Below are 16,139 nucleotides of genomic sequence, written 5' to 3'. Positions count from 1 at the left end.
GAGTTATTGTAAACGTTGCCACGGGTAAAAATGTTCAAAACAAATACCTCATTATTATTTTGGCTGGGGTGTTAGCTTATTAAATCAGTTGCAATTGTTCAAATCTTAAATCTAAGTTAAACTTTTTAAAATATTTTGTCTTAAATATTTTAAGGTAATTTAAATATATACGAGTAATTTATAAAAAAAGATATTTGCACGTATTCTTGTTTTTAATATAACCCTTGGAATGGTAAATTATTTTTTTCGGGTTCTGGTGCAAAAAAAAGATGATCAATATAAGTGAACCAATTTACCGCTATATAAATGTTACCACCTCCTAATAAACTTTAAAATACTTTAAAAAATCAGTCAAAACAAAACGATCAGGTTACACGCTATAGGACAAGAAAATGTCATTTTCCTGGTTCAACGACCTTCAATTACTTTGTTCAACATTTGACCACGTGTATTGGTTGTGCTATTGACGTCATAGCAAAACATGTAAACGTGTTGTACATCTGTTGGTATAGATACACGTTGGTACATATGTGGTACATTGAATGTGTTATTGCTTGAATGTTTTCATTTTTCAGCAAATTGCGACAGAAATTGAATTTGATAAAAAGTGTCAATACAATATATTTAGTTGTCCACGAAATTACTTTTGAATGGCTATAGTCTTCTTAAAATTATTCCTCATATAATTTTTTGGGTTTTGGTAAAAAATATGTGCATAGGCTTTTTTGTTATTGGTTGTATAGAAGAATTATAAAAAACTTTAAATAAATAACCTTTTTTTGGGCGCAAAATATTGTGGGTAGCGACCATGTTACGACCAGAGATCTTTAATGGTAATCAGCTAAATATATCAAGTTTGCAAAAAACAGTATTGACATTAAATGTAAAGTCTTACGTTTGCGTGGTTTGATTAAATAATCATCAACAAAACAAATGGAAACTATCAGTTTTATTTGAAAATATTATAAAAACCACCATTTGTGGTACGCAGTATTTTTTGTGTGGCGACCGTATAAGAGATTAAAATTTTGGTATTTAAAAAAAAAAATTTTACCAGTATTTCTCATTTTAAATCTAAAATTGTAAAGTTACATAGCTGTTTTTTTATTTAAAAAATTCAACAAAAAATAACAAAAGCTATAATAAGTAAACTAAGCCACAATAACAACAATGAGTATAGATAGATTTTAAACACACATAACCTTGACCTTGGTTTTGAAAAGAACCATTCAACTAATCCAACTGAATAAACATTTTATTCATAGTTTAATAATATCTACATTATCATAAAATGTTTGTTGGTTCTATTACTCATATTAAACTATTTAAAATATAAAGCCTGATGTTGCACATAATCTATTTTTTTTTGTTTTAGATATTGACCATCTTATATATGTTCATGGTGCAAAAAGTATATATATTACTATTTTAATTTTGGAAAAAAATAATTATATATTATTAAACACTTTACAAAACAAATGTTAGCATTGAATTACAGTGTCAAGGATTAATGTTATAATTGCAAATGCACTTTGGTGGGTTGCAACATGGAATAATTTTAGGGGGTCCTACTGTTAACAAAGGTTTCACATCTACTATTGTGCTTCGATGTTTTTCAGTAATCTCATTTATGGTGTTGATTAAGTCTTGATACTTGCTGACATCTAACGGAAATTCTTCTCCTATGTCTGATTCTATATCAAACAAAACTAAAGGATCACATTTTTTATAAGGTTTACAACTACAAATGATATTTAAATCTTCGATTGTAAAGTTATTGCAATCTTTTGCCTTGTCGTCCACCAAAAAAGGTTTCACCATATAGTGCAGTTTATATTTTCCATAGCGTACTGCTGTGATCAGTTTATGACAGTAGTAAAACATAACTCTTGGTTCTGTTTTTTCTTCCTTACAACCTTGTTTAAAAGCATGACGTAGAATGCTGTTAATTTTTACTCCATCCAAAGACAGTGGCTCTTGCGGTGTAATATCACCTAATAAGATATAAGGATTAAAATTATTTAAGGCTCTAAGTTTTATTTAAAAAGTTAAGTTAGTTTTAAGTTAGTAAAAGCTTTTTATAGTTATGTCACTTAAGTTAGTAGAAGCTTTTTATATGTATGTAACTAACAAAACCCATCTCTACCTTCAACATATTTATTTTTGACCAATTCTTTGAGTGTAGGAAACAAATCCAATGTGTTGATCGGGGTTGTAGAAATAGTTCCTGCTGGAATTCTGGAAGGCCACCATGCTATGGCAGGAACTCTGAACCCACCTTCCCAGGAATACCCCTTTCCACCTAAAAGTATAACACAGTCAAAGCAAGTTTTAAGTTGTCTTACACTGCTTTTGTTGTTAAATTTAAAATGAATTTGCTATGGTTTTATACATGCTAGTAATTAAATGTAACATTTAAAGGTTATGGGTTCGATTCTTTATGCTGTAGCGCCCTTGAGTAAATCGCTTAAGCGGTATAAACTCCTGCTAAGCCAACAAATTAATCAGGGGTTTAACTATCAGACAATTTAAATATATTAAATCCCAAACTGCCAAAGGCAACTTGATACTTGGTCAAGGTAACTTATGGGACTCTAATGTTTAGATTTTTTACATCGAAGATAAGTAAATAGAAAAAAGTACACTGTAGCCTTTTACTATAAAACACCTTTAAACGGCCCACTATCGCCACCGTTCGGACAACCCGATCTTTCTGGTCCGTGGTCAGACAAAAATAAAGCAAGTGTGTTTTCATGTATTTTCAATTCTTTCAGAAGATCTAATATTTCTGTAACACTTGCAGCCATTTCGTTTATATTATCACCGTATTCTCCTGTAATAGAAATATTTTCCAAAGGCAACTTTACAGATGAAACCTAACCTATATCTTTACGGCTCTAGTTTTTATGATAAGAACGTCATTTGACGCGCTATTTTGCACTCCAAAATGGCGCCAGTGGGAATTGAACTGGGAACCTAAAGCCCCAGAAAAATAAAATTTGCTGTAGTAACCTGAATATTGTGTCACGATAATAGGTTTTTTGCTTAATTTGAATTTAATATTTTAGAAAATAAAAATGGTCAACCTCTTTTTGATGATCCTGTAAATCGAGGATGGTTATACAATGGCGAATGTGTTTGTGAAAATGAGAAATAGAAAAAAAAGTTGTCGTTTTGTGCTGATCTTATAAAATGCTTTGCATCAGAGAGCATCCGATCAGTTAACGTCGTAAAATCTGCTGGCTGCTGTACAATTTTGGATCCATTATAAACAAAACACCATCTTCCCATTTCTTGAATGTTATACTATAAAAAAATAAACTGTTTAAGAAAAAGTGAATATTCATAAATTTAAAATGTTTGGCTATAGGACTACATTGTTAAAAGCACAATTAAAATTTTAAATTGTATAGTTCCATAGGTTCAAAACGTTGAAAGTAACAAAGATTGATTCATTTACTATTTTAGGATTACAAAATGGATTGTTGCTTAACGGAAGATTTGTTCCAACGAAATCAAATCCATGATGATGTGGAAGATGGTATCCGTCTGTGCTGTTTTCTTTATTAATTCCTAACATAAAGAGTTGCATTAGACAGCTTTTGGCACATTTCTTTTTAATATTAAACAGTAAGAATCTCACTTGAATACCTGTTTTGGAGCTCTATTAGCGTCGCCCGCCGGTTTAAACGGGGAAAAAGGGGCGAAATTCGAAAATCCGCTTTTTTTCGCATTTATAAACCGGGCAGACAACGCTAACAAAGTTCTTATTTTTTACCCACTTGATTTTGTACCACAGAAATCTTAGTTTTTCTATAACTTAATTTCGTTTTTGTTATTACCTAAATGCCACTTGCCAACCATTCCAGTTCTGTATCCATAAGATTTTAACATCTCAGGAATCGTCACTTCTTCTCTTGGTAATCCGTTGGGATTCCAGGATATAAACACAGGCCAGTCGCCAAACATGCCACTTCGTACAGCGTATCGACCTTTAATAAATAACCAACAAAATTTACTCAACACCGGCCTATAACTTGAAATATTTATTTACATTAAGTAAATTTTGCAGTTTGGAATATTATAGAATATAATTGCCCGATAACTACGCTGCTAATTAAGTGTTGTTTTAGCAGGAGTTTATACTTAAAGCGCCTTACTCAAGGGCGCTAAGCATGAAAGCAGTGGGGGTCTAACCCACGACCTTATGTAGTGTAGCAAGTGTTTCACTGCAGTAGACATGTCATGACTGCAGTCATAACTTTTGTGGTTAAAAAGTTTAGACAATGGCAACTTAACTTCAGGTAAAAAAACTACAAGTAACCAGCGCTTACCAGTTAACATTGCTAACCGACTAGGACTGCACATAGATGCCGGAGCGTTCCATTGAGTAAAACGTAATCCCTCCTTTGCCATTCTATCTACCTCTCCGTATTCCTGTGTTGGGTGACCATAAGATTGGAAATCTCCGAACCCTACGTCATCGGCCAGAAAAAGGATAATGTTGGGCGGTTTAAATTCTGACTGCGACTAAAAAAATAAATGTGTCGTTCATAGTCAAAGTTTGTTTTCTGATGATCAATATTTGTCTAAAGCTTTATGGTTAACTTGAGGATGTTAATAAATAACGACAAACTTAACAATTTCACAAAAAAAAAACTAAACCGGTTTGTTTATTACCTCTGTGTATACCGGTTCGTTGTTTGCACTTACAATCTGCAAATTTGACAAAACGCATAATACCATGACAACTATGTATGTTCCAAAACGTAACATGTCTGCGTTTTTGATAAATAATTAACTTTGCCTACCTCGGGCTTAGTAACTGAAAAAATATAATCACGTTAAGTATGTTTTTGAAACTCAACGTTTAAATAAAAACTGAAATTTTTTCTTCTACGCGTTATATATTAAATTAATTTTTTTTTAAAATAACGACGCCGGGCCTAAGTAATATTTTTCAATACGCTGTAGGCTATAAAAAGGGCTGTATAAGAATACTGTTGCTTTGCTTTTCCTTTCTTAATTAATTGTACCATTCTTTTAACTATTTATACCAACGTTAAATTTTAAAATAAGAAAGTATTGAAATCTTCGCTAATGGGTACATTTTTTCTGTTTTAAACACATTTTTGCAAATCACGCGAGGGGTTCTGAAGCGTAAAAAAGTCAGCCCCAGTGTTTTTTTCTCTTGTGTGACGTTTTTCTTAAACTAAAGTGGTGTTAAAGTGCGTTTTCTCTACTGCGGCGGTTATTTTAAAATTCTTAAAGTAAAACAAACAGTTTGCTAACAAGCTAGGTGTGTAGTTTAACAAGTTGGAGGTAAACCTCAGGCGATGTAAAAGTTAAAATAAAGTGAAATTAGTCAATAACTTTCCTATTATTTACTGGTTTTAATTTTATAACTTTATAATCTGCCGATAAAATTTAATTTAAAAAATATTTATTTTCAGATTTTTGTTTAAAGCAGATTCATTTATACACAATGTTTTACCGTGGAGCTGTACAAAGAAAACATTTATTAAAACAAAGAAAGAAAAAGAAGAATTTACAACATCCAGATTGGGATGTAGGTGTTTTTGTTTAATTCATTTGGTAAAAAAGTTTGTTGGTCTTTTGTGATTAAGAAAAGATCAGATTGGCAGATTGGTAATGATAATACGAAATATAAATTGAAATTTTATTTGTTTTAGAGCACTGTGCATGATCTAACTGTCCATGCAGCCTCACCTGAAGAAGTGGTAAGTAGGCTATTCAAATTATGAGAACGAATATTGTGTTGACTACATTTTGTATAATTTATTGTGACTGACAATGGATTAAATATGGAAATACCAAATGGAAATTGAACACATACTAAAATTAGTTTAACTATCTGAGTTTTACCGGCAGCTTGGCATAGTGGTCAGAACACTTGCTACACTACCATTAGGTCGTGGGTGTAATCCCCACTGCTCTCATGCTGTAGCGCTGTTGAGTAAGGCGCTATAAACATTATTAACTCCTGCTGAGCCAGCACTTAATCAGCAGCTTAATAATTGGGCAATTATAATTTATAATATCCCAAACTGCCACAGGCAACTCGAGATTGGGTCAAGGTAACTGATGTTACTCTATGTTTAGGTCGCGCATTTAACCTTCCCACATTGAGGATAAAGATATAAGTATACACAAAAAAAAATTACAATAACCACTTTAACAAATAGTTATTCAGTTAAAAGATATTTTTTAAATATGTAGCTTCAAAAACAATTGCGAAGAAAATCAAAAAATGCTGATGCTGCAAAAAGAGAGATGGTAGCACGGAAGAAAGGGTTACCTGTTGACCTTGTTTTAAGTCCTGGTCAGGTTGAACTGGAAATGAAGAAACTTGCTGTTCTTAGAGAAGTAGGGTTTTAAAACAATATTATGGTTTATTTTTTATTTAAAACTAAGGCCTAATCCATAACCTTATTGAATATTTTGTTAAACCCTTCATAATTTGATTTCAGTTTGATTTTATTTGGGTTATATTTACATTGTTTAAGCTTATTTGTTATACATTTATTTATGTGGAAAGTCGACTTCAAGACCTAAACAAAAAATAACATCAGTTACCCGACCCAGTCTTGAGTTGCCTTTTGCAGTTTGAAATATTAAAGATCAGAATTCCTAAATAATTAAGCCCTGATTAAGTATTAGCACAGCAGGAGTTCATACCGTTTATAGCACTTTATTCAAGGGCACTTCAGCATGAGAGCAATGGGGATGGAACCCAGGACCTCATGTAGTAAAGCGCAGTGTGCTGACCACTACACCATGCTACCAGTTTATATAATTTTTATACAACGAATAATTTGTAAGTTAAGGCTTACTTTTATCTTAATTTACTTTTAGGTATTGTATGATCACAACGATTTCAATGAAGTTTTAAGAAAGACAGATCGAACAATGTCTCGAGTAAAAGATATTTTCCAAGACTCAGCAACTAGAAGATCAGGTAAATCCGTCTAAATAACTTAATCAAAATTTAAAAAAATACAAATGCTTATATTTTTGCTAAAATTTGAAATAACCAAAAAAATTAACATTATATTTAATTTAATTTTTTATTCAGATTTGTAAGGTAGTGTTACACTACTGCAAAACAAAATTAATTTAATTTATTTACTTTTTTAGCTAACCCCAACATAACGTTAGCACCAGGTCGAAGTAATGGCCAACCTCCTGTTATTCCAACAATTGCCGAACAACCTTCCAAACTTGATGCTCTTTCTGACTCTGTGATGGACCAACAGGCACTTAATCATCAGGTATTTATTTATTATTGTTGTAAAATGGTTGACTTCGTAGCCTAGATATATGGTAACATTTGTTACTCTGACCCAATCTTAAGTTGACTTTGGCAGTTTGGGATATTATTTATTTTAAGTGCCCAATAATTAATCTGTTTTTGAGTTATGGCTCAGATGAAGTTTATCCTGCATGTAGTGCCTTGCATTAGAGTGCTACATCATGAAAGTAGTGGTTTGGTTGCTAGCTAATGCAAAATTAGTAGACTGTTAGTCATTGTAAAAACAATGATGTCATAGAATATTTAATTAGAATTGATCTGCATTTCTCTTATTGAATAAATTATTAAAGTAAACTTAAATAAAACTGTCGCAAACTATTCATTTAACTCAATGAGTTGTTTTTAATTCTATTTTCTTATACAAACATTTTTTTTAATTTTTTGGCTTAGGAATCTTCAGATGAAAGTGAATACGAAGACGACGTCCAATTTGAATCCAGGGTGGATTGTGATCGATTTTTAAGTTTATTAAAGGACAGCATGAACAATAAAAGAAAAATACCAGATGGTAAAAAATAGAAATATTATATTTCTTTCCTTATATAATTTTTTGTATATAAATATTATAACTAGAATATGCCAGCACACAATAAACTGTGTTTTTATTTATTATAATGGCCTTTAAATTGACATATGGTCTACTAAGCTTTACAGATCACCGACAGCATGGTCTAGTGGTCAGAACACTTGGCTTCACTACATGAGGTCTTGGGTTTGATCCCCACTCTTCCTAAGGTGTAACTTCCAAGTAAGGCACTATAAATGTAATGAATAAGCCAACGCTTAATCAGCAGATTGATTATTGGGAAATTAAATCTATGATATCCCAAACTGTCAAAAGCAACTCGAGACTGAGTTACGGGGTAGCTGATGTTATTCTATGTTTAGGTCGTGAAGTCGACCTTTTTATATCATGATTAAAAAAATTACTTCCTAAATTTTAGAGGAACTTCTTAAAACCCCTAAAGAGAATATACGACCACAACTCAAACAAAATGCTGCTCTAAACTGCACCGAAGAAGTAAAAAGAACACTTTCAAGAATATCGTCAATTAAACCTAATGATACAACACTACAAGATACCACTAATATCGTTGTTAATAACATTGCAAATCAGCACAAAAGGTAAGAAATGTTTTTAAATTTATTAACCTTAGTTTTTTATTATTTATAAGATGCATTAATAATTACTTTAATTTTATTTGCTTTCAATTTTATTGCAATTTTTTACATTAGTATTGCTTTTTTACGGCATTTTTTTGTTTAAATTAAAAATAATTTAAATATCTTTTAACTATTCTACTTAATTTTGTAGGAAAATTGACACGATGATAAGTAGTATCACCAAAGATGCTGTGAAGTTGGACAAGAAATTAAACTCATCAGTAGCACCTCCTATTATTCCATTAAAACAAACTAATAAGTCTAATACCTCAACTAACTTATCATATGACAATTTACAAGGCAAGTTTGGTTTAAAAAAAAATTAAAAAAATTAAATTCTTGGTAATAAAACCACTATCAAACTACAGGCCTAAAAGGCGTTTTGATTATTCTTAAATTTGTTTATCCTTAGGATGTGGGAAGGCTGACTTAACAGCTCTAACATAAAGTTACATTTGTTACCCTGACCTAGTCTTGAGTTGTCTTTGCTAGTTTTAGTATTATCAACTATATTACCTAATCAACAACCTACCTATTGGCTCGGCAGCAGTTAAAAACATTAGCACATTACTTAAAGTTAATAAATTTACTATGGCTATATTTTAAAAGCAGCGGGAATCAAACTACTAACCTCTCTTTTAGTGAAACCAATGAAAAATGTTCCATTCTACCACCCTAAATTAAATATTAACTTAAGATATTTTAATTACAGATGCATTGGGAGTAGTTGGTAGAAATATTGCTGAGTTTGAAGCGAGGACCGGAAGACAACCAGAGCAGCCATCTTTTGGGGGTGGTTTGGCTGGTTTTACTGCCACACTGATTGATGCAGTAACCAGATTAACCACTTATGTTAACGATGTAAGAACGACTACCATTTTTCCGTTTTTTTTTAAATAAATTCAAAACTTTATTTTTTATACTCTAAAATTTTTATTGTAAAATTTATTTAAGGGTGAAATTAGACAACAAGCTTTAGAAGACTCGTTAAAACTTGTGACAGAAAAACTTGAAAATCATGAAGCTTTTACCAAGGCTCTAACCCAAGAAGTTGAAAAAACACAAAATGATGTAAATTTTAAAAAGCAATTGAGGCAAAATTTTTAAAAAAAATGAGGCCAAATTTAAAAAAGCAAAAGACAGGCAGCGTGGTGTAGTGGTAAGAACACTTGCTACACCACACATGAGGTTGTGAGTTCAATCCAAACTGATCTTATGCTGTAGCACCCTTAAGTAAGGCGCTATAAAACGGTACAAACCCCTGCTGAGCCAGCACTTAATCAGCAACATAATTATCAGGCAATTATAGTCTCTATAATATCCCAAACTGCCACAGGCAACTCGAGACTGGATTGAAATAACTGATGTTACTCTATGTTTAAGTCGCGCATTCGACTTTCCCATATCGAGGATAAAGATATATACGAAAAAAATTGTAATTACAAATTTTTTTCAGTAGTTCAAAGAAAATGTCATAGCAACTATTGTTATTTACTGTTTCTGCATTTTAAAAAACTGGTAGAAAGTTGTAAGCAATTAGTTACTAAATCCCAAAACACATTTTTTTAAATAAATTATTATTAAACTTTTGTAGATGTCACAAAATCGTGTGGAGGTAGTTGAAATGATGGAGAAGTTGAAAAAGGAAAACGAAGAAAGTGAAATGACTTTAAAAGAAGAAAATAAACAACTTAAAGAACAAATTGAAATATTGTCACAAACTGTCAGTAACCAATCAAAAAACACAAATACTGGTTAGTTATAGAAAATTCAGTGCAAACTCTGGTTATATTTTAAGTTATTCCAATCATTAAAAGGGTGGCCTACTATGTTTTACCTTAACCAGAACCTATTTTTTTAAAGTTATTTATCATCGATGTAAAAAGATCGACTTCACAACCTTAACATAACATCAGTTACCCCGACCTAGTCTGAAGTTGCCTGTTGCAGTTTGGGATATCACAGATTATAATTGCCTGATAATTAAGCTGCTGATTAAGTGGTGGTTACAATGATTATAGCACCTTATTTTATATATAGGCGTACCAGATTCTGTTGGCCCTACAATACTTTTTGTTACTGCAATATTATATTGAAATAAATAAATTTATCTACTGCTTTATAAAAAAAGTTATAAATTTTTAGTTGTTTTTAAATTTATCCAATTTTTTTCGTAAAATAATAACTTTGGTTTGTGTTTTAAGATGATGCAAATCTTGATATTTCAACAAGTACCATTAAAGATGAGGTTGAAATAGTTGATGTTGTTCAGGTAATTTATCCACCAACAATTTATTTATATAGATTTAAATACAACTTAATATTAATTCCTTTATTATTATTGGAAATTAAGCAGAATGATAAGGAAGCAGAAGAAATGGCATTAAAAGGAGATATGCTTAAATTGTTGACTGCATTGAAGACAAAAAATAGTCAGACTAACGTACAAACTGTAAGTGTGCAATTTACATTTACGTTTTTTTTTTTTTTTTTTTGAATAATTCAATAATTGTGGATGTAAAAAATATTTATAATATTTTAGAATGTTCAACTTCCCCCACAACAAGATGTTACCCCACTTCAAAATTACCCCCTAAACCCCCCTGGGACCTTATTTCCCCAACCAAGCACCAGTTCAACTTACCCACCCACAAACTTACTTCAAAGTTATCCCATGAACCCCATACCTAATTACCCAACCATAACCCTACCTCAGAATTACCCCCTTACCCACTCTGTTCACCCCATTTCGAGTGGGTTACTGGATGGGGCATCTAATGAAGCGGCTCACACAATAGCATCGGTCGAGAGTCATCTTCGTCACCTTAAACTCCAACATGCGGAAGCTCAGCAGAGAATGGAGGAGTTAACGAAGCAAACAAACAAGGTAGAAATGTTTTCAAAATTTAATTTGTCATTAAAATTTATTATATTTATACAACAAGATAAGTTACACACTTTCTTAAAAACTATTTTTATTGGGATATGCAACAAAATGTTTAAAGATGTTAATTTTTGTTAAAGCCCATTTAATTTTTTAAAATTTAATTTCAAACAAGTTTTATTTACCAAGATTAATAACAAATTTATTATGTTATTCTTAATGTAGCCTTTTATCCCTAATACCCCCGCAATACCCCAGCCCCAGTATGAACAAAATTCATCAAGTGACACCAACATTCAAAGTGACTCCACCAGTCTTGCTTCGTTACCCCCCACCTTACCCCTACAAGCTTACCAGCAACAACAACAACCCCATTATTTTACCCCTAAAAACCAGGCAAATCTTTCTGCCAGCTTTTCCCAGCTGACTCCTCATCTCGATGGAAGTCCTCCGAGCCACGAGACTCCAGGTCTTCCTCCGAACAAGTTCCTGGAGGAGTTTGATGCAAGTGATGTTGGGAGTTTTAAGTTTTTGGAGCAGGATACCGATGAAGTAGAGAGCAATGTCTCGATTGTGAGTAGCTTAATGGAGTCGCCACAAGTGCTGAAACAACAACAAGCTGTGCTTAGCAGCATCCAAAAAACACAAGTAGAAATTTTAAATATTTTTGTTTAGAAGCATTCCAAGTTTAGCAACCAAAGTTTTAAATAGTTTTTGTAATTCAGTGTATATATATATGGAAAGAAGCTTTTTCTTAAGTAATCTCTGTTATTTTTCTAACCTTAAAGATGTGCATCCTAGTAGTAAACCCCATGTAATTTATGCATCCCTAGTAGTAAACCCCATGTAATTAACATTCAGTAAAAAAAATGCATCCCTAGTAGTAAACCCCATGTAATTAACATTCAGTAAAAAAATCTATATACCTTTTTAAAACTTTTTAAATTTCAAGTGATCTTTTAAATGTTTTTAATGTTACACTTTTTTTAGTACACCTTGATGATAAGTTTTATTTTTAGGTAAGCCTTGAAGACAGAATAAGTGAATTAAACAAACAACATACTGAAGCACAAGACAGACTTCAAAAACTGGTGGCAAGAAGAAGAAATGGTACTAAATATTTATTTAACCATTTTTCATTGCTCATTATCATGAAGTAACTTTCATTATTATTCTATAAACTACACGATCAGTAACTCTACCTCAAAATTACCCCCATACCCTTTCTGCTTACCCCCTTTTCACCAGGAATTGGTATTATTGACCTGACCCTTAACCTGTTGATTACTTAACAAAATTATATATTTTACTCAATTTAAAAATTTATTTAACAGAATTGCCGACTAAGAGAGTTCAAGTCAGCGTTCCTTCTGCTGACATGTTTATGACTCCACATATTAGAAAAATTAACCCCGTGTCTAAGGTAGGAGTTTATTAAAAGTATTGAAACGAATGGTGCTAATCATTTTTTATAAAAAGTGGTTCTAAATTGTATTAATTGTTTATTTTTAGAGTAGTGCAACTGCTGATTGGGTTTCATTGGCATCACCTGCTGCACAGTAAAACTAATATATCATTATTATTATTGTACTACTTTATATCCCTTTAGAGCAAGTAGATTTTATTCAAATAAATTTTTATTCTATACCAGTTTGTGTTGTTTTTTTATGGCAATAGGAAAACACTAGCAAAAAACGTTTTTAGTTAGCAGATAAGCAACTTAACTGCAGCTTATGATTGTCAGTATAAGTTATTTAATTGTAACTTGGATTTATTTAGTTAGTGCTTCTTCTTGTTCGAATTTGAATGTTTTTTTCTTAAAAACTTTTTTGTTTGTTTGTTTATTTTCCCAGAACTGTTTTTTTGTTTCTTCAAGTTTAACCTTTGCTGAGTTTTGGATAGTTTGGCGAGTGATTCTGCATGCCTCCTACAAAGTAAAAACATAATATAACAACAGGCATATTCTTAATCGGTAATTAACACCGGGCATATTTATACGTATAAAATACACTGGATCGAAAGTTTTTAGAATAGATTATTAAATTAATTTTGAAAACCTTTATATATTTTAGGGTTATATATACGGATAAACAAATAAAACTAAACATACAAGTATCTCAAAACAGTATCAATTTAATCATAAAGTTTTACTTGGCATTAAAAGTTTTCTTTGGATTTTCTTCCTCCTTTTTTTCATCCTCCTCTCCTTCTGAGACATTCTCTCCCATAAACATGCTGTTAACAGGATCAAAAAGATCTGCCTCTACCACCATTACATCGTGGTTTGGAAGATTTAAAGTTGTGGTGTTAACGTCTTGGCATATTGTACCAACATCACCTTGGTCAACCTAAACAAAATTTTAAGGATTTATTTCTATGATTATGTATTTGATGCTTTAAGTTAGAATGCTACAACATGGCACCAAAAAATAAATTTTCATTGTCAAATGGTTTTACTACATAACTTTTCCAGGTTAATGTAAACACTTATAGATTTTTTTATAAAAAATTTAAATAAATACAAGTTTCACTAAAGTCTAGGTTAAGAGACAAAACTTCCTAATCACCCAGTCTGGAAAGTAGGGCAGCGTGCACTCACAAGATTTTTTTCGTTGAAAAAATGCACGCCTGAAATTGGCGTTTTGCACGCCTGGCTTTAAAAGTAAATGCAAAACTAGAGGTATATTCGCTAACATAAATCACGCATAGACCAAAAATTTTAGTATGCGTGCATGCTCGGTCACGCCAATTTTTACACTTGCACGCACGAGTTCTCGTCGATCTGCCTTACTTTCCGCACTGGCTAATCACTATACCAAGGCTCGTGTATTTATTAATGGGTTAAAATCCATACCATTTTAATATTGTGTATTTGTTCCAGTCGACTCTGAATTCCATCACGTTTATTTTTTCGAATTCTCGCTCTTTCTTCCTTGACCTGTTTATCTACTTCCCTTCTTGCTTGTTTTTTTCTGGCTTCTTTTCGTTTGCTGAAACCAGTTAAAAACTCTGTTCTCTTCGTTTCGTCAAATTTTAAATTCATTTTGAGGTATTTTTTACCCATGATTGGATTTTAATTGTTACTAGTAATTAAAGAAACTGTAGATTTGTTTTGCTCTAAAAATTTAAAGCAAATTTAAAAATATATTTAGGGCAAAAAGACGAAGATAAAATTTGAAAATAGACAATTAAAAATTGCTACACAAAACATGCATATAAAGATATCTGTAAATAAATGGAAATTAATATTCTTGTTTTATAGTTTCATTAACTTCTTGGGCCTTATTTTCATGGTATATGACTTCTACACCTTGTAGGTAAGGTGACTTTAAAATGTTTTCGATTTCTTCTTTATTTCCTTCGTTTTCTAACTGCTCAATCTTTTTGAAAAGCTTGTGTTTTTGTAGATAGGGGTAAAATGTATAATGTGAACAAGCAATCGCAACACAAGCAATGCCTACAACTCTTAGAATATCTTTTGCACCTTGAGTTAACATTTTTTTTCAATCTGTAAATTGAGAAATAAATGCGAGATTTTTTAGTTTATTAATACAGCAAGTAAGACAGAAGCCAATTGATTGATTCGTAAACTGAAATTATACCTTAAAACAGTTTAAAATGTCCCAAAAGACGTGTAAAAACTGCTTTATTAACTTGCTAAAAACGCTTATAAACTTGTTAGGTTGTTGTGTTTACAACACGTGAGCGAGGATAAACTATTGTTTATCAAAAATAATCAACCGTGACTTGGTTTTGTAATTTTATCCTCGACATTATGTAATTTTTTTAAAAATTTATTGTTAAAGGTCTGGCGAGATAAATAAACATTAATGTAGTAAAGAGGTAATATGTTTAATTATTATAATCTCTATATGCTGCAATAAAAATTAAGGTACATTATCTTGCTTTTGAAAAAAAAAAGAATAATCTAGAAGACAAAAAATTACAAAAATGTTGAGTCATAAACATTGATTTTGTCATATGTTGCAATAAATTTTTTTGATTCGCAGAGGGTCGCTGAGTGTAAATTATGTGTGTATGTCATTAGCACGGTGCGTGTTTCAACATTCTTTTTGGATTGTTTTTAAAAATGTCAGTTACTCGAACCCGTCCAAACAACGCGTCACGCCTAAAATCGGATTGTGTTTCACTGCCTTTTTTTCGAGGATACTCTCTTTTATTTTATACTAAAGTTTCGTTATTGGTGTTAGTTGTTGTTGGTGCAATCGTTATTTCGTTATTAAAACATCGGTTTTAATATAGCAAGTGACTTAGTCGTCAGCTTATCAGTCCTTGACGTTTGGTATTAAAACATTCCAGATTTAGATAACATTTGGGATTTAGATAGCATTTCTTAGAAATTTACAAAATATGTGGTTTAACATCTAGTAAGAGGACAAAATTGAGTTTAAATTATATATACAAAAAGGGTAAAGGAAATATTTATTGTTTTTTAAGTAATATACTAATTAGGGGACGGAATAAAATTTCGAAACTAGGTCCGTAGTAACATTTTTTCGCAAAGCAATACGAACCAAAATAAGAAAAATATTAGAAAATAATATTTTGTGATAACGCTAAATAAATTAAAAAAAAATTTCAATAAGGTTATAAAGAGTTCTTTTTAAATTTAATTTGTTTTTAAATGCAAATTTCAATATCGGTTAATCAACCAGCAATTTTTACAGCAAAAAACGGGCAATCTACTTGGAAACAGATTTGAAACGCTTCAGTCAATTCAAGGCACGCTCGTAATTT

The 16,139-nt window shown here is 31.5% G+C and overlaps 3 protein-coding genes across 4 annotated transcripts; 1 reads left to right on the top strand and 2 right to left on the bottom strand.

Moving 5' to 3' along the window:
- Positions 1 to 1,159: 1,159 nt before the first annotated feature.
- LOC145741969 (arylsulfatase-like) lies at positions 1,160 to 4,821 on the bottom strand. The gene is made up of 8 exons (XM_082559677.1): positions 4,681 to 4,821; positions 4,335 to 4,530; positions 3,843 to 3,992; positions 3,461 to 3,573; positions 3,087 to 3,306; positions 2,669 to 2,833; positions 2,147 to 2,302; positions 1,160 to 1,994 (listed from the first exon to the last, which is right to left on the bottom strand). The coding sequence occupies exons 1-8, from the start codon at positions 4,774 to 4,776 to the stop codon at positions 1,501 to 1,503; spliced, it is 1,590 nt and encodes a 529-aa protein (XP_082415803.1). The 5' UTR covers positions 4,777 to 4,821; the 3' UTR covers positions 1,160 to 1,500.
- Positions 4,822 to 5,461: 640 nt separating this feature from the next.
- LOC145742091 (uncharacterized) lies at positions 5,462 to 13,028 on the top strand. Of its 2 annotated transcripts, none has more exons than XM_082559846.1 (18): positions 5,462 to 5,569; positions 5,694 to 5,741; positions 6,241 to 6,387; positions 6,877 to 6,979; positions 7,159 to 7,292; positions 7,724 to 7,841; positions 8,278 to 8,458; positions 8,649 to 8,797; positions 9,210 to 9,358; positions 9,452 to 9,568; positions 10,092 to 10,251; positions 10,702 to 10,769; positions 10,854 to 10,949; positions 11,040 to 11,384; positions 11,607 to 12,029; positions 12,401 to 12,491; positions 12,716 to 12,804; positions 12,894 to 13,028. In XM_082559846.1, the coding sequence occupies exons 1-18, from the start codon at positions 5,486 to 5,488 to the stop codon at positions 12,942 to 12,944; spliced, it is 2,553 nt and encodes an 850-aa protein (XP_082415972.1). In that variant the 5' UTR covers positions 5,462 to 5,485; the 3' UTR covers positions 12,945 to 13,028. The 2 variants fall into 2 exon arrangements, with proteins under 2 accessions (XP_082415972.1, XP_082415971.1); XM_082559845.1 differs by having other exon boundaries at positions 10,851 to 10,949.
- Positions 12,866 to 14,881, bottom strand: LOC145742092 (uncharacterized). The gene is made up of 3 exons (XM_082559847.1): positions 14,236 to 14,881; positions 13,533 to 13,729; positions 12,866 to 13,308 (listed from the first exon to the last, which is right to left on the bottom strand). The coding sequence occupies exons 1-3, from the start codon at positions 14,443 to 14,445 to the stop codon at positions 13,161 to 13,163; spliced, it is 555 nt and encodes a 184-aa protein (XP_082415973.1). The 5' UTR covers positions 14,446 to 14,881; the 3' UTR covers positions 12,866 to 13,160.
- Between the last annotated feature and the right edge of the window lie 1,258 nt (positions 14,882 to 16,139).

Source organism: Corella eumyota, chromosome 2, assembly GCF_963082875.1.
Source record: "Corella eumyota chromosome 2, kaCorEumy4.1, whole genome shotgun sequence".
In the NCBI taxonomy this organism is placed as follows: Eukaryota; Metazoa; Chordata; class Ascidiacea; order Phlebobranchia; family Corellidae; genus Corella; species Corella eumyota.
Note: the sequence above shows the minus strand (reverse complement) of the source record. Positions and strands in the feature narration are given on the sequence as shown.